Source organism: Harmonia axyridis, chromosome 5 (assembly GCF_914767665.1).
Source record: "Harmonia axyridis chromosome 5, icHarAxyr1.1, whole genome shotgun sequence".
Taxonomy (NCBI): Eukaryota; Metazoa; Arthropoda; class Insecta; order Coleoptera; family Coccinellidae; genus Harmonia; species Harmonia axyridis.
In genome coordinates, this window is record NC_059505.1 from 41,467,406 (window position 1) to 41,490,648 (window position 23,243).

Genomic DNA, 23,243 nt, shown 5'->3' on the forward strand with positions numbered 1-23,243 from the left:
ATATTCATTAATTACCTCCAAAAGGGCCAGACCATCAACTGCGATTATTATATAGCGTTTTGGATCGTTTAAAGGATGAAATCTTTAAAAAACGGCCTCATTTAAAAAAAAAGTACTGTTTCATCAAGAAAATGCACCGTGTCACAAATCAATGAAAACAATGGCAAAATTGCATGAATTGGGCTTCGAATTGCTTCTGCATCCAACGTTTTCGCCAGATCTGGCCCCCAGCAACTTTTTCTTGTTCTCAGACCTCAAAAGAATACTCGCTGGAAAGAAATTTAGCGCCAATGAAGAAGTAATCACAGAAACTGAGGCCTATTTTGATGCGAAAGACAAATTGTACTACAGAAATGGTATCGAAACTATGTTGAATAATGAATCGAATTTTGCCAAAAAAATGTGTTTTACTATGGTAGAGCGGGGACTTTTCAACTGGCCTGTTATGCTCTACGCATTTCATGGTCAGCTAGCTCAAGTTGTTATGTCAACTGGACCTTATAAAGATGGAGGTGCAAATCCAAATGCAAAATGCGCCATAGTGTGCCGTAAGAGAGACCCAAATGATGTGCGCGTCGAGGAATAGATAAATTTGGATCTTCTTCAACACTTTCACTTACAGCAGCAGTATTTTCAGTCGATAGTATATTTCGATGATGTATGGGCCTGAAGACATCAGTAACAGATCTAGTCTCTTCGAATTTTTTCACCGTCTTACCAATTGTACACTCAGATGGACGATTATGTCGACCATAATCTGACCGTTTTGCACGATATGTACTTACTACACAATCCTTATTTTTATAGTTAGTTTTCACAATTTTAACACGTTCAGCAGTAGGTAAACAATCCATATTATTGAATGGCTAACCTTAAATTGAATATATGACAATTCGGATGACAGTTCTGTTTGACATATGTCATTGAAACAGTGCTGTGAAATCCGGACCACGACATGGATAACCAATAGAGTTACAACTCTGAGTATTTACAGAAAAAAATTACTGCTCAACCTCCATAAACTCTAGTTACACATAATATCAAGCATTCTCTTACCTTTACAGCTTCAACCGCTTCCTCCGGTGGTAGGTCCGCCACTGTGTCCATGCAATTCTCAACCCATTCATGCACCAGGTCGCTGGACTCCTTGTACTGCTTCCAGAGATCGGCAGCGTGGTTGTATTTGGTGCAGAGCTCCTTGAGGTTGCTGCAGGTGGTGGAATAGGCGGTGACAGCTTCGTCAACGGCTGCCTCGACCTTGGCGCAGACCTCGGGGGTGCAGGAGGTGGACAGGGGTTTGGCCGCCTCCTTCAGGTCATCCACCAGGTCTTCACGGTTCACCAAGTTGCTCGAAACGCTCTGCAAGACGAAAAAAAGGTATTTTTAGAAGAGTTTTTGAGGTTTTTCAGACGATTTTTGGGTTTGGATGGTCTAAAATTCTTTTGGCAGGATTGTCGATGGATAGAATATAAATCGGCGAGCCCCGGACATTGTACAGGAAGGCCCCTTTTATACTACTCGTTCGAAATGTACTTAGACAATTGGTTCTAAATTGAAAGATCCATTATCAATGAATTTTTGTTTTTGTTATGAATTTTTTTCAGTGAAAATTGTGAAAATATCAGTTTGAGAAAAATAAATGAAACAGATTGATTTGAATTCGACAAATATCATCATATCAGAAAATCCTCATATGCGATGACATAATTATCGAACACAAGAAAGCACTGGAGCACGAATTAATGTATAGCGGATGTCAATAGGAACTGTTAGGTATAATTGCTGGAGAGCTACTGCATTTGGAAAGCAGGTTGAGCAAGCTTATTCGTCCAAAATACGATTATTGAGTTCCACATTCGCGTCAATTGGTTTGGAACGTATTCATTAACATTATTAGTGATATTAATTATAATTGAGTATTTGACAGATTTTTTGAATACCCTCAAATCCTTCAGTGATATTATTAGCAATCGAATGAATATTTCCCAAAAAATACTAATCGAAAATGCAAAATGCGCAACGCCTGAAGTCACGTTGCGCATTTTGGTGACCCCTTCGAATTTTATAATTATAATAGAGTATTCGACAGATTTTTCAAATACTCTCAAATTCTTTAGTCATGTTATTAGAGACATAAAAGAGGATATTTTCAATTGAAACGAATATTTCCCAAAAAATACTAATCGTAAAAGTGAAATTCAAAGGGGTCACCAAAATGCGCGTCTGAAGTCACGTTGCGCATTTTCGTGACCCCTTTGAATTTCAAATTTATAACAGAGTATTTAAATGCTCTCAAATTCTTCAGTGATGTTATTAATGACATAAAAGTGAATATTTTTAATTCTAATGAATATCTACCAAAAAAAAGACCAAACCAATCGATGAAGTAATATTTAAAGGGGTCACCAAAATGCGCAACTTGACTTTAGTGACGTAACTTGGAAGTATAAACAATCAAGTGTTATATACGAAAGCATTTATGTATTTCCAATATTGATTCAATAGTTTACTTTTCTGAAGATAATATCGATGAAAGTAATAAACTTTTAACGATTTTAATAAGAAAACATCTATTCAGATTCTCGAATAACGAGTTATTGTAGAAAATGTCGAAATTCGTAGCAAACATTAAGCTCAAAGGAAATGAAATAAAAATGAAAGAAATGAAAATAAAATGAAAGTCATGTTTACTTCAAACTGATGTGATCGTAAGTTCATCCTATCTTGTTCTTATCAAATCACCCACTTGTTTTGTTTCTAAAAGTCCATTCTATGAAAATCTCAAAAAAAAAAATATTTTTATATTTTGCGTATGGCACTTCACGTTTCCATCCTGCAAGTCTGCACGTCCATGATACCGAATCGGGTTGGAAAATTGATTCCTCGAAGAGTTGGCGACGAATATGGAGATGTACTGCTCAATTCTCGGCATCGACTTCCGATGCAGAATTCCTGTTTACGATCCGATAGAAACTATGTAGATTGAAATACCACGATTAATTACTCATAGCAGGTCATAAGCATGCCCATTACGTCCGGAAAGTGTCTAGGCTATTTTCAGTTTTGAAACGTTCCGCAATTTATATGACTAAAGCGCGGGATTTCGGCGAACACCTACCCGAAGCGGCTAAACCTGTAGTGTATGTTCACCTTTAGAAAAATCAGTTTTCGACGGAGAGGAAATCTTTGAATGTCCAAATTTGGAATTTGATATATGTTTCGAAAATATGTCATGGAAAATTTTCATTTTAATTTTTCAACATTCATAAAAATAATTAGGTACAGTTGATGTGGGTCTCGGAACAATAGTTCCATCAAATTTCATGCAATTACTTTAATTTTCCCTGAAGAAATACATTAGTTACACTTTAGATTGGTTCTCATTGCAATAATCTTACATAAACAAAACAGTTGAAAAAAACTTTATTGTATGAAACCAACGATTCAAAAGAGACTGAGAAATTTCAACAGCAAATATGCTTGCGTTGTGCAAAATATATCTACAAACAGGCGTAACCTATTTAATATGATAACTTCATTCTCAACAATCTCAACCATCCTTATCAGATATAAATATATATTTAAAACATATTTATCAACAGGAAAAACGTTGGTACTTCCTTGAACTTGAGGTTAAAAAAAGTGCTAGACATAAATTATTACATATAATTGCATTGAAGTTCATCTTATTTCGTTTCTTATATTTGCGTTTGGAAGAGAGACAAAAAAACTCGAGACGATCGGAAAAAAACAAGAACTCGAAAGTTTGTTAACTGTTCATTGTGTATTGTTTTTATACGTTTGAATGGAGGTTATCAATTTTAATTATTTCCATATTCGTATGATTAAATAGATCCTCATTGAATTCTATTCCTTGTTGATTTTATTCAGGTACTTCAGTTTGTTAATTGAAAGTTTATGAATCGCTCGAAAAACATTTTGAATCTCGGAGATTCGTTTCGTTTTTCAAACTCCAACTGGGGAAAAATTATTCACTAACCTATTAGATTCCTTAATAAAGGTAGTTCGTGTTTTACGAAACATTCATCAACTAATTGTTTTCAGTTTGGCTTCTATGAATTTCAATTCGAGACAAAAACGACTTGATCATGGAAAGAAATCATCACAATGGAAGTTTTGTGAAACTCGCAATCTGAGCAAAACGTAAATATTTCTCTGTATTTGTTTACAATTTGAAAGCGATCGTTTTTGGGATTCAGCTAAATTATCCGATCGAGAGGTATGGTTAACATCTGTTCGCTCGATAATAAACAATACGTATCTCTTTTGCTTTTTCAGATCTTTCGTTTTACTGGTTATTATTGTTTACATTGTCACTATTGTTGAGAATATACAGAATGTTCCACTGGATGTACAAGGGAAAATCAGAGATTCCTTGTATAATTTTGTGAAAAGAAAAGAAGTCCAATGAACATGGGTCCGAAAACGAGATACAGGGTGTTTCTTGTAGTTCTACTTTTTTGTGACTTACTAACTGGATTTTTATAATAATTTGGATTATTCTGAGGATTACTAGAGTTTGATTGTTTGATATTTTTTATTGAAATCGGTAGCAGATAGACAAAACTACAAAAAACCAGAAAGTACATTACGTTAAAGTACTGGACCAAAGTTTCTTTTTACAATTTCCTAAACAAGCAGTAGTCTATCAGAAAAAGTTCTGGAGGAAAGAAGCAGACACTGTTCCAGAAAAAATATCACCCTGTAGATTTGCATTCAAAATTGGCACATTACATGATGAACACTTCGAATTGGAATATCTATACCAAATTTAAGTCGAATATCTTGTAAAGGAAGGTACTATGAGAGGAAAAAAAAACAAACTTTAACACCCTGTATCTCGAAAACAAAGCATTTGCAGGCCCATGTTTATAGGACTTTTTTTCATAGAATGATTTGAGGAATCTGTAATTTTCATTTATAACAACAATTTAGGAATACCCTATATTGAAAAATTGGAAAATCGAACCTTTCAAGCATGCACACATTATTTTTATATGCTTTTTCGTTTACTCGAATATTGTTCCAAAAAAGAGATGAATGAAAGTAGCGCACATAATGTTTTCATCTGAAGCAATTTGACTCGTTATTTGAGCTATAACAACGGTTGATGGTTCATGCTTGAAAGCATTATATTAATATGGATTTAAACAAGTGCGCCTAATATTCACTTCACCACTTTCCTAATTTTTAAAAACTACTAAAAAGTTCTCAAATCTTAAACAACGGAAGGATAGAACCTACCCTCAGAATTATAAACATAGATAGAGGGGGCATATGTCATTTTCAGTAAGTAAATTTTGTCCCCAACATGAACTATCAAATTTGACATGAAGCGCGCGGAAATGAAAACATATCAGTGATAACGATATTTCACTCAATTCGCGAGTTTCTCCACACAGAACGCACTTCATATGTCCCATAGTGAATCTACGATTCATATTATCATAACTCAAAATATATAGGAATAAATACCTAAATATATCAGAAATTCAGAAAACAAACTTCAAGCGCGCCAAACGACGTGAAACAACCGATGACACTAGGAGAGCAAAAGTTGTCAAACCTTGGATTTCAGCAGGTAGATACGGAAAATAATAAATATTCTGCTTATTATAAATCGACAATTAGGAAAAATATCGGATTCCAAACATTCAAATTTGCATATTCAATCGGGAATCACTGAAATAAATATATTTCATTCGATATAATATAGATTCATAACGATATAGTAAAATTGTGTATTTGAAAATATATCACAATCCGACAACGTAATCTAACCATGTTGGGGACATGTAAAAATTGTGTATACTCCCTCTATCTATGTTTATTACTCTATGGAATTGAACCTACCAAACTTACCGTCGAAAAAAAATATAAGAACCGAACTTTAATTATTCCTCAAACACACATATTTTTCAATTCAATCCGGCACATCACCCATCGGATACGAATACTAATCGTCAAGATAACGTCAAATAATTGTCACTTAGACCGTCTGAAACGAAATTCCGCAACAGTATCGCACTCAGAGAGGCACAAAACGAAGAGATGCAGAGCGATACCCGCTTCGTTAACCGTTAAATCAAAACACGAAAGGCCGATTTGAGGAAACTCTGTTTTCCGTCGTCCGTTGTTTTATCGGCGTACGAAACCGCGCAAACATCAGCTTCCTCGCTCGACGTGCAGCTATCGAAAACGTCGGAAGTCGACTGATCGCTCGAGATTCGTTTCAATCGTTTCGAAGAGACAAAGAACAACGGTACGAATTTGCGGTGCGGGAAGACGCATGTTCTCGCCCTCTGTAACAGTTTTTCCGCGGTTTTGGCGTTCGGTTGGGACGATTCGGCTGTGGGAATGCCGCAATTTTTAAACAATAGCAAATTATTTTTCTCAATAAGATTGACTCACAGATTCATTCGTTTCCAACGATCAAATGAACAAAAAAAAAAAAGGGAAATAAAAATTCTGTATCTGTATCTGTCATTGTAAAAAGCGTTATAACTGTATCCTATTGTTCTTTAATATATGCTCAGATTATGTATTCTATCTAATGGACAACTGTTTTTAAATAGTTTCAGAAGATTATGTTTGTTTACTTTTTAGTAATTACTGTTCATTTATTTACTAGATATGGCTACTGTAAAATTTCAGGAGTAATGCAATTGATCATGTACAGGCTCACGCCTTCGTGATAAATGTTTATGCCTGTAGCTATGCACAGAAAAATAAACTTTATTATTATTATTTATTATTATTAAATGGAAAAAAATATTTGTCCGTGCAACGCTCAGTGTTTCATCTTTACAAAAATCATTAGTAATAACCTTTTGATCCCCCAAATTCATGATTACGATCAGTGAATTTTAAAGGAAAAAAAACAGGATTTAAATTTTGAAGAATTCACATTCCCAGAAATTAACTACTCGGAATTATGAAATTTCAAACCTGTAATACCCTTTAGGGATTCATCAAACCAAGTAGCTTGACATTTTAACCAACTACTCGATTTGAAAATCGAGCTAGTGAAAAATTACATACTTGAGCTTGACTTGATTTTAGATATTTATTGCTTAACTTGATATCAAGCTACTTGATATTACTTGAGCTTGACATGCACGCGTCGCACGGCATATATTTCTGAAATCTCGTGCATGCTTAGACTAAATAAGGGGATTCCTCGAGCGCCTAAGACTGAAGCATTCGCCAGTGTGACTTTATTAGTAGTTTTCTCACATTTCTATGAAATCTATATGTAGAATTTGGTAGTTTCAGAAATATCTTTCCAAACTTGGCCAAAATGGCCAAGGATTTTCAATCAACGCCAGCATCTTCAACTCCTGTTGAAATACAATTTTCCAGAGCTGCTTTTACAGTTACAAAAATCCGCAATAAGTTAGGCGACAAATCTATGAGATGCCTCATGTGTCTTAGATCCTGAATGGAAAATAATGAAATCAAACAAGACCTGGAGGTTTCTCAATATCAAGAAACTTTTTTTTTATTATTTTTGATTTTGTTATGATTTATAGTGATTCAATTTATGGTTCTATTTCAAAAAAGTTGATATTTTCGGTTCTTCCATACAATAAGTTTGATAAATAAAAGTGTTTCTTGCAAGGTCCCTTCTCATTTCATCATTTTTTTATTGATGTGACACAATAAAACTGCTAATAATCAAGTAGCTTGATATGATTCAAATACTTGATGAATAAAAACTTTACTTGAGATTGAAAAACTACTGCTTGACTTGAAATCAAGTCAAGTTCAAACCAAGTAGCTTGAATCAAGCCAAGCCATGAATCCCTAATGGCTATGATCGAATTGAATTAAATATTTTTTAACGCAAGGTTCTAGCTCATCAAGTCACGAATTTTTCAATATTCCCCTTTAAATACAGAATGTTTCTAAATTGGTGGTATAAACGAAAAATGACAGATTAGTTTTTCAACTATATTTCAAAGTGTATTATTATATATTGACTGAATTTACCTCTGAAATCCTGCCAGTTCCTTGTGTTAACAAAAACATTTTAAAATAAAAATCAATGACGCAACCGCAACATCATAAAAAGAAAAAGACTAACCTCCAATCGCTCGGTGGCCTTCCTCAACCTCTCATAGTCCACGGTGCCTTGGATCGTCAACAGGTCCATCATAAAATCTGCCTCTTGCACGCTCTCCTGCACCATCTCCAACTGCCTCTCGAACCGTTGCCACAGGTTCAACCTGCTCTTCAGCAAGGCCAACAGTTGACCACACCTCTTCTCCAACACCGTGTACTCCTCCTGTATCTGCGAGATCTCTCTTTCCACCGCCACCGGCGACACCGTCGCCTTCAGCCTCATGGGCAGGGTGTGCAGTAGCTGCCTCAGCGACATCACGTCCTGCCAGTGGGTCACCAGGTCTTGGTCCACCTTGAGGCAATCGTTCACCGCCTTGTGAACCTCTGCGCTTCCCAATTTCTCCGCCTCTTCTGCCCGATTCAGGGTTTCTTCGATCTCCGCGAATTTCCTCCTCAGCCTGTCCATGCCCTTCTGTATTCCTCTGAGGGAGTCTTTGAGTACGGAGGCTCCTTCGAGTTCTTCGGCGATCTGGAGCTCCAGCCTCTTGGAGAGGGCTAGCAGCTCAGTGACTTTGTCTGATTCGTTGGCGGACAAGAGTCCCAAGCGACCAAGTTCGTTCTGCAGGGCGTCCAACCTAACAGACATGATCTGAAGGCGTTCGATGTACAGGTTGAGTTCTTCCTCGTTCTTCATGACGCCACGTTGTTGGTCCACGTCGACCCTAAGGTCTTCTAGTTCTTGTTCGATGATGGCCAGCTTCTCGTTGACTGGGACGTTCGCTGAGGATATGGTGCCCATGATGTGGTTTTCTATGTTGGAGATTCTGGAGGAGATGGTGTTCCAACGGTTTAGGAGTGAAGAGTGCGATTTCCTTTGGTCCATCTCGTCTGCTATTGGTATTATGGTAATCGAGGTCTCGAAGGAGGTGTTGGCGTTGCGTAGAAGGTTGTTATTGACCTCGCACTGGGCTTTGAGCTCCTGGAAAGAAAGATGTTAAATTAGAGAAGTACTCACGTGAAGTGAGAAGTATTTTTTCCACGAAATTTCAAATTTTGTATACTCCTCTTCAATTTTCGGTTCTGATTAAGCAATCAACATAAAATTTCGCATGAAGTTGAGAGTTGAGACTCCACACCCAAATGCAAACTTTTAACTCTATCGAACCTACAGTTTCAAAATGAACAAGAACAAAAAATTTCGAACGTCCATATCTACAGAACCCCTAGTCGGAATTTTGGCCCTCAACGAACCTAATAGTGGCATTCAAGATCCGAACCTACCCTGAAAATTTCAAGTTTTTCGGCTTCTCCGTACGAAAGTTATACGGTTTAACAGAATCGGAGAACAAGCGATCGAAAACTCACCCAGAATTGTCTCATCCGACTCCTATGAGGTTCCGGTTTCTCCAATTCTGCGAGTGCGACGTCCGCTTCTTTGAGCCAGAACTCCAGCGAGTTGCTCTGCTTATTGTACATCCTCCAGTTGTCTTTGAAAGCCGCGATACGTTGCAGATTGCCGTTAACGTCTTCCTGCAGCTTCCTGATGATCTCCAGTGCGTCTGTGTACTCTTGCTCCAGACCAGAACAAACCACAAGCTCTTGAACCTTGAGAGCCAGATCCTTCAGATGCAACAATGCTGCTTGATGGTGAGCTATATCTTGACTGAGCGATAGATAGTGGTTCATGTAGCTGTCGTAATCGTAGGAAGTGACGTTGTTTATATCCGGTATGCGTTCTTGGGCGACTTGCAGCCATCTCATTTCCTCTTTCATTCCCTGCTCCAGGGTGGTCCATTTGGAAGCTGCGCTGAACATTAGCTGGAACCTACCAGTAGCTCTATCCAAGATGATGCTGGCCCTTTCGTACAAACTGTTGTGAAGTTCTGAGTGTTTGGCTTTGGTTTCGGAATCCAGGTTTTCTTCCAGAGATTCCAGAATGGCTCTACAGTGACTGAGGTTCACGAAGAACTTGCGGTGGTTCTGCATCTCGTTCTCCAGGTGTTCCAGATTTCTGACGGTCAGCGAGCTTTCGACGATGGCTTCAGCTATGTCAACGATCTTACTGAACTCCTTAAGAGTTTGTTCGTACTCATCTGCTAACGTGAGGAACTGATAGGCTTTTTCACGTTCAACCAGTATCTGCTGTTCGATTTGCTTCACCAGTTGTTGGTTTCTCTGCACCTCTTCTGGTATCTCCCTTGTAGGAAAATCTCTCAATAATCCTTTGGCTGCTGCCAACAGTTGAACGGTTCTAACCATCTGTGTCTTGTTAACACCATCTAGTTCATCCAATTCGTTGAGTTTAGTCTGAGGTGAAGCGTCTGAATCTCTAAGATCATTCAACGCCTCCTGGTTATCCAAAATCGTTTGACTCACATCAGCAAGCTCTTCTACAAACTCGTTCCATCTCTTAAGATCCCCAGCAGCTAGCTGTCCGTTCTCTTCCGTTACATCCTCTATAATTTTCACCTGCTGTTGTAAGGAATCAATGTAACCCTTCATTCTATTCCTATCTTCCTCGTTGTATATATCATCAGCCTTACCCAACTCAGTTTGAAGCTGTTCTATTCTATCTTCTATCTCGACTATTTCATCTTTGAGAGTGTTGAATTCTTCCACTCTTTCTTGAGATGGACCCTCAGATGTCTGTTGTCTGCTTACGTAGATTCTATATTCAATAGTTTCCAGCCATGTAGTTATAGTTTCGACTGTGGTTATGATGGTCTGCTGGATGATTTGGACGTCTCTTCTGACCACAGCTTCTTGCAGCAATTTCAACTGTCTTTCAACGTTGCTACTCCTTTGCTCTATTGATTCCTCTGTTATAACCTCACTGAGGGTGGCTAGGTATAGCACATCGCTCAGGTGTGTAGTTCTTTGGGCATTCTGAAGGTTCTTGATGCGTTCTAGAGTTTGAGCGTTGGCCCAAGTGACTCCAACGTTTTGGACGACGATCGATACTTGCTTTTCGCTGTCGATAAGAGCTTGGGAATCCTTCTTGGGGTAAATTGGTTCCGAATGAGACCAGTGAGTTGATGGGTACTCAGGTGGAGATATGGGGAAGTCCTCTGAAGGTGTTAACGGAGTATCAACTAATATATGCGGAGATTGTACTTCTTCTATCGTGACAGAGGTGACATGTTTATTCTTTGGTTTGGTCTTCGGAGAAGATATTCTCGTTTTCTGGACAGTTGGTTCTGATACTGGAACCAATCTATCGGAATCACCAACGACAATTACGGTCTTCACAGTATCCTGAGTGGATTCAGTCTCTGTTGTTGGTGTTTCAGTTATCTCACTTACTTCAGGAACATCGTCTTCAACAATCTTATGAGTTGTTTCCGTAATGAAAGACTCAACTTTGAAGGCATCCTCGGAGTTATCAGATGATAGAGATTGGTCTTGTGGTATCGAAAGTTTTATATGGACTTCTGCATCTTCAGACTGTGGTGAAGCAGTTTTATTCCTCATCTCCTCAACTTTTTCTTCGTTCAAATCGGTCACTATCGAAGATACGACCACGCCCTCTATTGGTACGTCGGTTAGTTGGTTTTGAACGTCAGTTCTCTCTTTCTCTATGAAGTCCGTTAAGGTGGAGTGCTTTTTAAGCACCAGATCGTCTAAAGCAACTTCAACGCTCACATTGTCGACTTCGTCTTTCATCTCATCATCAGTATTTCCATCATGGGGTAAGTCGGTGTCCACGTTGACATAGACTGGCTGAGAATTTCCTCTTTCGTCAGTAAGTATACTGATGGATGCTTTTACTAAAACTTCATATTCTGACAGACTACTGGGAGGTGTCATTTGAACTACATCCGGAGTTGGCGATGTCTGGGTGTCTGTTTCGAAGGTTTGAGTTTTATCTTCAACCAAATATTCTGTACCCACATTAGCATGTACTGTAGAGGTAGTCGGTAAGGGAGATGTTTGGGATGATTGATGTTCTGGAGTTGGCTTAGCCTGTGTTGCAGTTTCTGATGTTTCTACTGAAGACATCCTTACAGGACTAACCGGTGTAGACTCTTTGTCGGTTTCAACACCAACATCTTCAGTTTGAGCTGATGGTACAGGGGAAGTCTGAGCAGAATGTATATCTGAGGCTTGATGTGCTTGAGTCTCAACTTCTGCAGTCTCTTTTTTAGGTTCAACTACAGGACTTGTTTGCATTTCACGCTCTTCGATTTTGGTTTCTTGTACCTTAACGATTTCTGCTGAGGATGGTCTTGAAGTTTGCCTGTCTGTTTCCACAGCAACGTCTTCAGTTTGTGGTTCTGATGGATGAGGTGATGTTTGAACAGAGTGTACGTCTATCGATTGGTAGGCTTGAGTTTCGACATCGAAACTTTCATTTTTGATATCTACAAAGCTGGTCTGGGCTTCTCTTTCTTCCATTTCAGCTGGTTCCTGTTTCGGTGATGGGGATATTGGTGATTCTTTATCGGTTTCAACGCAAACGTCTTCCATTGGTGGTGCTGATGGTAGAGGCGAAGTTTGGGCTGAATGAATTTCAGGTGTCTGATGCGCTTGAGTTTCTACTTCTACCGTTTCTATTTTAGTTACTTCTATAGGACTAGTTTGCATTTCTCTCTCCTCTACATTCTGCGATGCTTGCATGGAAGATTCGACAGTTTCAATAGGTTCTTGCCTTTCGAGAGTTGATTTTGCTGGTTCCTCTCGAATTTCTACTACTTCTGGTGTGATAGTTTGCATGGAAGTGTCTTTGATGTCTTTCTTCTCTTGATCTGGCGATGTTTCTTCTTGAGATGTCTGTATGTCGACTTCACTGACCGTAATTTCTACCTGGCTAGAAGTCTCGACTAATTCGGGTTTCTCCACCTTCTCCTCATCAGTCTGTATAGAGAATTCTGTTGTTTCTATTTGAAGTTCTGGAGAAGTTTGCATTGACGTGGGTTTGGTATCAACAGTAGCAATTTCAGTAACAACTTCAGGAGAGGTCTGAGAGTCTTGCTCTTGTATGAAAACAGCTTCAACGACAGGGATCTTTGTCACAATTTCTTTGACGATTAGTTTGGTTTCTTCACTACTTGGAGCCAAAATGGTTTCTTCGATAACTTTTACTGTTCCGACTTCGGAAGCTGTTGAAATAGTTTGATAAGAATCGTTAACTGAGTCTAGTTCTTCATCTTTGGCCTGATGTGGTGGTGGTTCGGAGAAAACTTCACTATCATCTACCGTTTCATCTGGCAGAGGTTCACTTTCGGATTCTTTTCGTTCTCCCCTTTTGTTCTTCTTCCTCTTTTTCTTCTTCGAGTCCTTGTTCTCTTCCTCCTCAACTTTAACAGCTTTATCGTCGTCGGTGAATACGATTGATTCTCCTGCTTCTACGGAGTCAGATAGTGACTTTGGTACATGTGATGATTCGTCGGTGTCCTTGACTTTTAGCTTCTGTTTCTTCTTTTTCTTCACGCGTTTCTTCTTCTCCTTTTCGTTATCTTCCATGAGGCTTTCATCTACTGTGGTCTTATCAGCTTCGTAACCCGTATCCTTGCTTCTTTCTTCCTGATCCGATTCGGTCACCGGTTCAAAAGACTCGAAAGTTGGTTTTGGACTTTCTTCTCCGCATTCTTGCGAGTCGGTGGGTATGATTATATCTGTTGATTCAGAGAGAGTTGTTTCAAGAGAGATTTCCTCAGCTGGCATGATTTCTTCGGTCGGTATAGCTTCTTCGGTAGTTACTTTTTCTTCTACCTTTTCAATAGATTTGGATTCTTCTTCGGGCGTTTTTGATTTCTTTTTTCTCTTACTCTTTCTTCCTCCGTGATCTATTTCGCTAGACGTGATTGACGTTTCATGAAGAGAAGACTCAATCACAGCTGGTACTTCTTCGTGTCTAGGTGTTGGCAGGTTTTGTGTGACTTTTTGGGAGATCGATGGCAAAGAGAAGTCGCTTTCGCGTTGAAGTTTTTCCTCTTGGACTTCGGTCTTCTTCTCTATTGTAATCTTACTGGATATTTTAGCAGTTTCGAATTTCCAATCCATGGGTTTTTCTTCCAAAGATACTGTGATCTCAACCGCTTGCTGTTGTTTCTTCGGAGATGAAGGTGTTTCAGTCTTATTTTCTATCTCTTCGTTCTGTTCTGGCAGTATAGAAGTCTTTTGTTCTTCGATTACGAAGTCTTTTGTAGTCGTACTAGTTTCTCCAGATTTCGATACGTCTATTATTTTAGTAGTAGTGGCAGAAGGTGCAATATTAGTGTCTTGTTGTGCTGTTATTTCACTATGATTCCTTTCCGTAGCTATGAATATATCTACTGGACTTGACTTTTCTCTATCAACATGTAGTAGAGGTATTTCAGATGTTGTTTGTTGGAGTTTTGGTTCTTTTTCTGATGTTATTGGTGTGACTTTAGAGTTAACTACCTCAGTAGGATGGTCCTGAGGCGACACTGTAGCATGAAAAACTTCAGTTACAGGCTGTTCTTTGCTACTTGCTACGTCAACGCTAGGTGATCGAACAGATACTTGTTCAACAGTAGGTGCAGATAATTCATTCTCTACTTTCTCATGGACAGGCGTGCAGGAAGGAATCATTTCTTTATGCGTTTCAAAACTTGTCTGAGTTGTAACATGCTGTGCGATCAATGGCAGAGGTGATTTGTGTTCAACATACCTCTGTTCAGATTCGTTTATTTCCTGCACCACGACTTCGGAGCAGCCTGCTTCTTGATCAGCAGGTATATGTTCTATATCTGATTCTAATTCTTTTGTGGTTATTTGTAGAGTTTCTTGGATAGGTGAAGGTTTTTTCTCTTCAAGTTCTTCGGGTGTCTTTTCAGTGAGTTGTGGTGATTCCTTCACTTGTGGTGTTGTGGGGGATTTTTCTATTGATTTATCAATCTCAATGGGTGGAGATATTACTACCTCAGAAGTTTCTGTTATAATGGAAGCAGGTTGGTCTATTTCAATAACTTCCGTAGGTTCGATAGATAGAGCTGTTTGTCTAATCAGAATTTTTTCACTTTGTTGTTGTTCAGAGGTTGTTGCAATAACTGGTTCTATAACAACCGATTCCTGGAACTCCACATCTTCACCAGGAGCAGCGGCAGGTTGTCCATACTGCCTTTCCGAAACAACTGAACCATCAACAGTTTTCGTAACATTGATGCTAACTCTTGGTATTCCCTCTTCAGTCACTTCTACTTCCTCGGGCTCTTCTACGACTTCCTCAGTGATCTGTTCTTTTCCATCAACAATTACTATCCTTCTGATTATTCTTCTAGTCTTCCTGATAACTTTCCTGGTTACCTGCTGAACCACCGCTCTGACGCTAGAGCTAGACGTGTGGATCTGACTGGTTTCGAACGCCATGTGACCCTGTTCAGTGGATAACAACTTGTTGGCTTCATCAACAAATGTTACATCTCCTTCGTGGAGTTTAACACCTTGGATTTCTACTTCTGTTGGCTTATCAGCTTCGATTACAGTGTAGTGGGTTTCTGGGTCGGTTTTGAATTCTTGGACGTCGATATCTCCGCCAGTTGTGCCTGATATTATATTACCACCATACTGCCTATTGGTCAATATTTCTCGTCTGCCATCTCCTCTAGCTACTGTAGTGCTACTTTGCTGACCTTGAAGGGTAACTTGGGAGAATGACTGGCTAATAGGAACATTGTCTTGCGTCAGCGTGCTCATGGAGGTAAGGTTTTGTTGCTGAACCGTTTGTTGGTGTCTGACAACAGTTCTGTGCAATTTCTTCACGATTATTCTCTTTGTACCATCAGCGTCCACTATGACCTCTGTAGTGGTCTCGTCTGGTTCAACCATCACAGTTTCATAGGGCTGGTTTGGTTTGGCATTGGATATGTTCAACTCCATGGACATAGCGTCCGTTTCTGCTTGATTCTTATAACTGGCTTCCACCAGGAGGTCATCGTCGGGTTCTTGGATCAGCGGTTGGGGTTCCATTGGTTTGGTAGCGATCTGTATGGTTTCTTCACCACCGCTCGTGGTATATTTGGAGATTGTGATTGTTTCTCTCTTTCTGGTATCGCCTTCCCATTCCATAGATTCCTTAGAAAGTTGAGCCTGAATTTGAGCGTCTACTGGTTCGTTGTAAGTGACAGTGAAGTCTTTTTTCGTAGGCTCTTTCTTTGGTGACTTCAAACTGTTTCCTGTCTGAGTCTCTATGGTCACGGCTACAGCTTGTGACTGATGTATTAGAGGCTCGGAAACCTCCTGTGCATTGGCGTGAATAGAAACTTCCTCAATGGGCATAGAAATTGAATTGAGGGTGTTCTCCAAGGAAGTATCTGGAGTCGCAGCGATGCTCCTTCTTCTTTCTCGGACTTCCTCAAGGGTCCTCGTGAATTCCTCTATTTTAAGCTCGAATATTGTTTTTTGTTCGGCGAATATTTTCAGTATGGATTCCAACTGGATGCATAGCGCCAGAGAAATTTGTTCGAGGTCGGCGTGCTTCTGGAATTCCTTGCAGATCTTGGAGAGTTCCACCAGTTTTCTTTCCTTCTCTAAAAGTTCTCTGTGAAGGTTTTCGACTTCGATGATGAATTCTTGTATTTGAGATTCGGTGTTTGTTCGTTTAGAAGTCTCTAATATGGTCCTTACGGACACAATCCAGGTCTCGATTTCGTTCAGGAGGTTTTTGTAGTCCTCGAGTTCTCGTTTTTTCTTGTCCTGGTTCGATTGTGCCTTCTGCAGAAGAAAAAATCGTCAAATTTTGATATGTAAGAGTTGTATTTGAGGTGTATTAAAGAATATATACATACAGTTATGGCTGTCCGTCCATTTTCGGCCTGAGATAACAGGAAGGCTATCCTGGTTCTGACCTTGGCCAAACTGGCTACCAAGTTCTCTGTATCCTCATCTGAATTTAGCTCGAGGGTCAGGCTTTCCAGGCGTATGGCTTCAGCAGCGTGTTTCTTAAGATCTGTGGCGATTATCTGAAATTGTAAGCAAGATATGAGAAGAGTTAATACTGAATGCAAAGTGTTCACGACTTTAAGTATCAAGTTCGAATGATCAAGTTGGAAAAACTCAGAGCAATCTTGGAAAATTTTTGTGAGGAAATCAAATGTCAAGAAGTATATTTTCGTGAGGCCAGAGTAACTTCAAACTCTATTCAAGGAAGTAACTCATCTTGTAACTAGATATTTTTAGGCAGCATTCTCGACAGTTTATGCTGTTTTTTTTTATTGATATTTCGTTTTATATATTAGATAAAAATTGAACATGTAACATTCCCAGAAAAATTTTGGTAGATGGTGAAGAATATTGATTCTGACGAACATTTTTTCGGCATCACTTGACAGCACTTTGAATTTCTCAACACCTGAGTCCTGTTGCACCCAACTACTTTGCATTTTTCATTCTTCAAAAGAATTACGTTGTAAAAAAATCATTCAGAATGAAAAAATGCGAACTGAAGGGTCAAGTGAATGTTATAAAGTATTTGCAAGGTGCACTAGGTCCTACCATTGTCCAACTCCTATTATTGTACAATAGCATTTATTTTTTCACTTTGTAAATTTGACAGAATGCAAAGTAGAAAAATGCAGAGTAGTTTGGTGTAATAAGATCCTGGCTCATGCTCCTCTGAGAATACTCAGAAGGTACCCATATTTCAAAGAGTTTGTTTTTAAAACTGTTTTCATTTATAGGACCAAACCGTCATTTTTAAATGGGAAATATCATATGGTTTTACGAACTGAAAAAAATGAATAAATGAATATGGAAATGAATGATCACAGGAATAAATGAATAGATGAAAAATATATAAAAGTATAAAATAAACGAACGAATGAATGAATAAATGAATTAAATAATGAATAAGTGGATGAATTAATAAATGAAGAATAAATGAATAAAAGAATGAATTGATAAATGAATGAATAAATAAATGAATATTTCAAAGAATAAATTAATATCTTGGTGAATGAATAAATAAGTGGATAAATTAATAAATGAAGAATAAATGAATAAAAAAATGAATTGATAAATGAATGAATAAATAAATGAATATTTCAAAGAATAAATTAATATCTTAGTGAATGAATAGATAAGTGGATAAATTAATAAATAAAAACTGAAATGATTGATGAATGAAAAAATGAATAAATAAATGAATAAATTAATATCCTAGTGAATGATTAAATGAGTTGATAAATTAATAAATAAATAATGAATTAATTAATGAATGAAAAAATGAATAAATAAATGAATAGTTCAAAGAATAAATGAATAACTTAATGAATGATTAAATGAATCAACCAGGAAATTGTTGCAAGATAACTCAATTGGTAATTAGAAAATAGTATTTAAGAAATTTTCAGGCAATAAATGTCAAATAAATACCGTAAATGCAGTCCTTTCAAGAGAAACAATACGAGACGACGAAGTGCATCGAATACGCGATGTTCGACTAGCCAAAAAACACAGGGTGTTGAGTAACGATCAGACAAACTTCCTAAACCGAAAAAATCGACGTTTCTCGCGAAACATCCCAACCCTTATGGCGCAATACTCTTCGAAACAGATGACTAACTTCCCGATATATCGGATTTTCTTGTAAACTTACGTCAACTCCTAAACCGGCACAGATAACGAAATCACGTCGACTGACTGACTGCTAACTATCGTTAGCAACTTGCCAATAACCGAACGATCACTTTGCCTGATCTATCCCACACGATGCGCTGGCCTCTAGAGCGTCGCGATGCAATTCGGACGCCGATGTCGCCGACGTCGAGGCCGGCCGGCAAAAGTTCGACGCTCTCTGACGGTCGCGAGCGTCGTTCTTAAGTTTGGCAGCCGGTTAAATGTCACACGTTGACATCTGAGAAGAATGTGCGAGAAATAGACGCTTCCTCGATGGTTGAAATGCAACAGGAAAAAGAGAAAAAATTGGGGGGATTTCTAGGATGGTTGCAAGTTTTTAGGTTTGCGATGGTAGGTTAGGTGTTTCTTGACTTTCCTAAAGGATGCTGATGAAATTTATTGGTACATGATTTTTTAATGGAAGCTGCACAAGATTTGTGTCCTATTCTTAATAAATCTATATCAGGCCAATTGAAAAGTCCTCGGTCTGACGCACAGATTCATATGATTTTTAGTTAGTACCAACTTTCAAACGATACGTGTCAAAATTTGACAGCAGTCCGACCATTAGTTTGAAAGATATTGCGTTGTGAGTGTAGCTACTTTTGTTATTTGAAAAAAGATGGAAAAGAAAGAATTTCGTGTGCTGATAAAATGTTACTTTTTGAAGGAAAAAAATACAGTTGAAGCAAAATCTTGGCTTGATAAAGAGTTTCCGGGGTCTGCACCAGGAAAATCAACCATCATTGATTGGTATGCTAAGTTTGAAAGTGGTAAAATGAGCACCAAAGACGGCGAACGCAGTGGACGCACAAGAGAGACTCACCGACGAAAAAATCAAAAAGTCCACAAAATAATTTTGAATGACCGTAAAGTCAATTTGATCGAGATAGCTGAAATTGTGAAAATATCATCTGAACGTGTACATCATATCATTCACGAATATTTGTACATGAGAAAGCTGTGTGCAAAATGGGGGCCGCGCGAACTCACAATCGATCAAAAGCAACAACGTGTTAATGATTCTGAGCAGTGTTTCAAGCTGAATTTTTGCGTCGATATGTGACAATGGATGAAACATGGCTCCATCATTTCACTCCGGAGTTCAATCGACAGTCAGCTGAAAGGACTGCTTACGATGAACCGAATCCAAAGCGAGTAAAAACACAACAGTCAGCTGGCAAGGTTATGGCATCAGTATTCTAAATATTCATCAAGACAATGCGCCGTGTCACAAATCAATGAAAACAATGGCAAAATTCCATGAATTGGACTTCGAATTGCTTCTGCATCCACCGTATTCGCCAGATCTGGCCCCAGCGACTTTTTCCTGTTTTCAGACCGCAAAAGAATGGTCACTGGAAAGAAATTTAGCGCCAATGAGGAAGTAATCGCCGAAAGTGAGGCCTATTTTGAAGCGAAAGACAAATCGTACTACAAAAATGGTATCGAAAAGTTGTAAGATCGCTATAATCGCTGTATCGCCCTCGAAGGCAACTATGTTGAATAATAAAATCGAATTTTGCCAAAAAAATGTGTTTTACTATGGTAGACCGGGGACTTTTCAATTGGCCTGTTAGACGTGAAATTTCAATGAAATCGATCTATTATTCTGATGATTCGAGGACGTAATAAGAACTAATATCTGCGTTTTTTGATCTCGAGACAAAGCACCTCGTTTCTCTTGCATTTGTTTGAATCATTCAAACAAAATCTGTGTCTGCTTCTCCGGCAAACCCCAGAAAAACATCTCCACGATGTTTACTACGAAAATGTTGGCCAAATTTCAAACCGAAAGCCAGAGCCGGAGTGTTATCAACGGAACAAGCGCGATCTTCTAAATTTAAGTCGAAATAATCCCGGAATAAACATTACAATTTCTGAACAGGTTGCCAAATCCTCCGACGGGTCATCGCTATATTTTGCGATGATGTAACAACGCAGCACAGAACGCTAATGTCGAACAGCTTACTATCGCTCATTCGAAGGTTTTTCGTCAATGGATTGAAAACCGCACGCGGAAACTCCTGATAATTTTTTCTTCGAATTTGTCATCGATGGAATTGAATTTCGAACGAGATCATGTGAACTGAACAGCGCACCGGCCAGCAGGTCTAATTTTAGAACCGCATAAGCATAAACGACAAGCTCTCTAGGTTATTCATTGCGGTTATTATTCGTTACATATCGAAATATGTACTTGAATCACGAACTTGAATGTCTGTTTTATGAATCGAGATGCAGTCCCGATGCAGCGATATACAGGGAGAGAAACTTTCACCTCGGATCGTTTAGCGGTTATCGTGTAGAGAAAAAAAACTTGAGAGTGAGGAGATTTAGCGCTATCGTATCATTACTGAGAATCTCAGTTATTCCTTCAGAATACCAATAAGCGGTTAACAATCTAGATTCTGGCCAGGCCGAAATCTGTTTGGTTTCAATACAGAGTAATCTGAAGTCAAACATGGATTCTTTTGGTAGAAGTAAGATTTTTTTCCCCCGTTTTCGAAATACAGGGGTTCAAAGTTCAATGAGCTACTTGAAGTTCTATCAAAATCTAGCAAAAGGTATTTGGAATAATTGACAAAAAACTGATTTCTAATAACTTTGACATTCTGTGTTTCGAAAATCAGGAAAGGACGTATGCTTTAACCTCAGAATAATAAACATAGATAGAGGAAGTATATGTCATTTTCAGCAAGCAAATTATGTCCCCAACATGAACTATCAGACTTGACATGAAGCGCGCGGAAATGAAAACATATCAGTGATACGATATTACACTCAATTCGCGAGTTTCTCCACAAAGAACGCACTTCTTATGTCCCATAGTGAATCAACTTTTTATATTAACTCAAAATATATTGAAATAAATACCTTAATATATCAGAAATTCAGAAAAAAAACTTCAATAGCGCCAAACGACGTGAAACAACCGATGACACTAAGATAGCAAAAGTTGCCAAACCATGGATTTCAGCTAGTAGATACAGGAAATAATAATTATTCTGCTTAATAAACTTGGCAATTAGGAAAAATATCGGATTCCAAATATTCAAATTTGCATATTTAATTGAGAATCACACAAATAAATATATCTCATTCAATATAATATACATTTATAAGGATATAGTAAAATTGTGGATTTGAAAATATATCACAATCCGACAACGTAATCTAACCCTGTTGGGGACATGTAAAAATTGCGTAAGCTCCTCTATCTATCTTAATTACTCTATGCGTAAAATCGATACAATATTAAAAAAATATCATCTAATCAACTATAGATTTCCTAAAAATAAGACGAATCCTGAGCAGGATCCATTAAAAAATCAGATGTAGGTACATAAGAATTTCATCAGCATCCTTTCTAACGCAACTTTTTTCTAATTCAAACCACCCTGTATTTCTAACGGTTTTCGATATCCCTGTAGTGCCCCTCTGAATAGTTTCAACCCTGTATAATTATAAATAAAATGGTTATATACAGATTTTCTTTCCGAATTATTCAGTAATATAGGGTGTTTTTTTTCGTATATAACTTTAAGTTGGCATTACTGTTCAAAATGGCGACCGATTTAACAGCTGTCAAGTGATTTATTCTCAGTTCGGTTTGGCAATTCATCATGAATAGACTCACGCCTGAACAACGCTTGCAAATAGTGCAATTTTATTTCGAAAATAATGGTTCTGTGCGGAATACGTATCGCGCACTACGTCCATTAGCGACGAAGCTCACTTCTGGTTGAATGGCTACGTTAACAAACAAAACTGCCGCATTTGGAGTGAAGCTAATCCTCAAGTGTATGTCGAAACACTGTTACATCCAGAAAAACTGACTGTTTGGTGCGCTTTAAGGCCTGGTGGAATCATTGGTCCGTACTTCTTCAAAAACGATGATGGCCAGAACGTTACAGTCAATGGTGATCGGTATAGAGCCATGATTACTAACTTTTTCATTCCTGAATTGAACAACCATGATGTCCAGGAGCTGTGGTTCCAACAAGACGGCGCAACATGTGACACAGCTCGTGCCACAATCGATTTATTGAAAGACACGTTTGGTGACTGCCTAATTTCACGTTTTGGACCTGTGAATTGGCCTTCAAGATCTTGTGATTTAACACCGCTAGACTACTTTCTGTGGGGCTATGTAAAGTCATTGGTCTATGCGGATAAGCCACAAACCCTTGACCACTTGGAAGACAACATTCGCCGTGTTATTGCCGATATACGGCCACAAATGTTGAAAAAAGTAATCGAAACTTGGACGTCCAGATTGGACTACATCCGAGCCAGCCGTGGCGGTCATATGCCAGAAATCATATTTGAAATGTAATGCCACAAGATTATCTTGCGGATAAATAAAAATAATCCATCGTTGTTTTATTGCAATTTAAAGTTCTATAGCTCTGAAAAAACACCCTTTACAATTCCGTATTGTTCCTCATATCTTCACTCAACAAGCATAAAGCATAATAAACTATCAATACCTGATCATCCGCTAAAAATATTCCAACCACCTTGACCTAGTAGCAAGGTTCCCTGAATCAAGATTTATATTCCATTCAGCAATACAG

General features: G+C 38.3%; 1 protein-coding gene across 7 annotated transcripts in view; it reads right to left on the minus strand.

Moving 5' to 3' along the window:
- Positions 1–23,243, minus strand: part of LOC123679945 — a 149,979-nt gene that overhangs the window by 15,464 nt on the left and 111,272 nt on the right. For all 7 annotated transcript variants that reach the window (XM_045617531.1, XM_045617530.1, XM_045617526.1 and 4 more), the window contains 4 exons: positions 16,836–17,009; positions 9,451–16,761; positions 8,108–9,064; positions 1,057–1,359 (listed from right to left, as the gene is read on the minus strand). In XM_045617531.1, the coding sequence (XP_045473487.1) occupies positions 1,057–1,359; positions 8,108–9,064; positions 9,451–16,761; positions 16,836–17,009 (8,745 nt within the window). The remainder of the gene's footprint in view (positions 1–1,056; positions 1,360–8,107; positions 9,065–9,450; positions 16,762–16,835; positions 17,010–23,243) is intronic.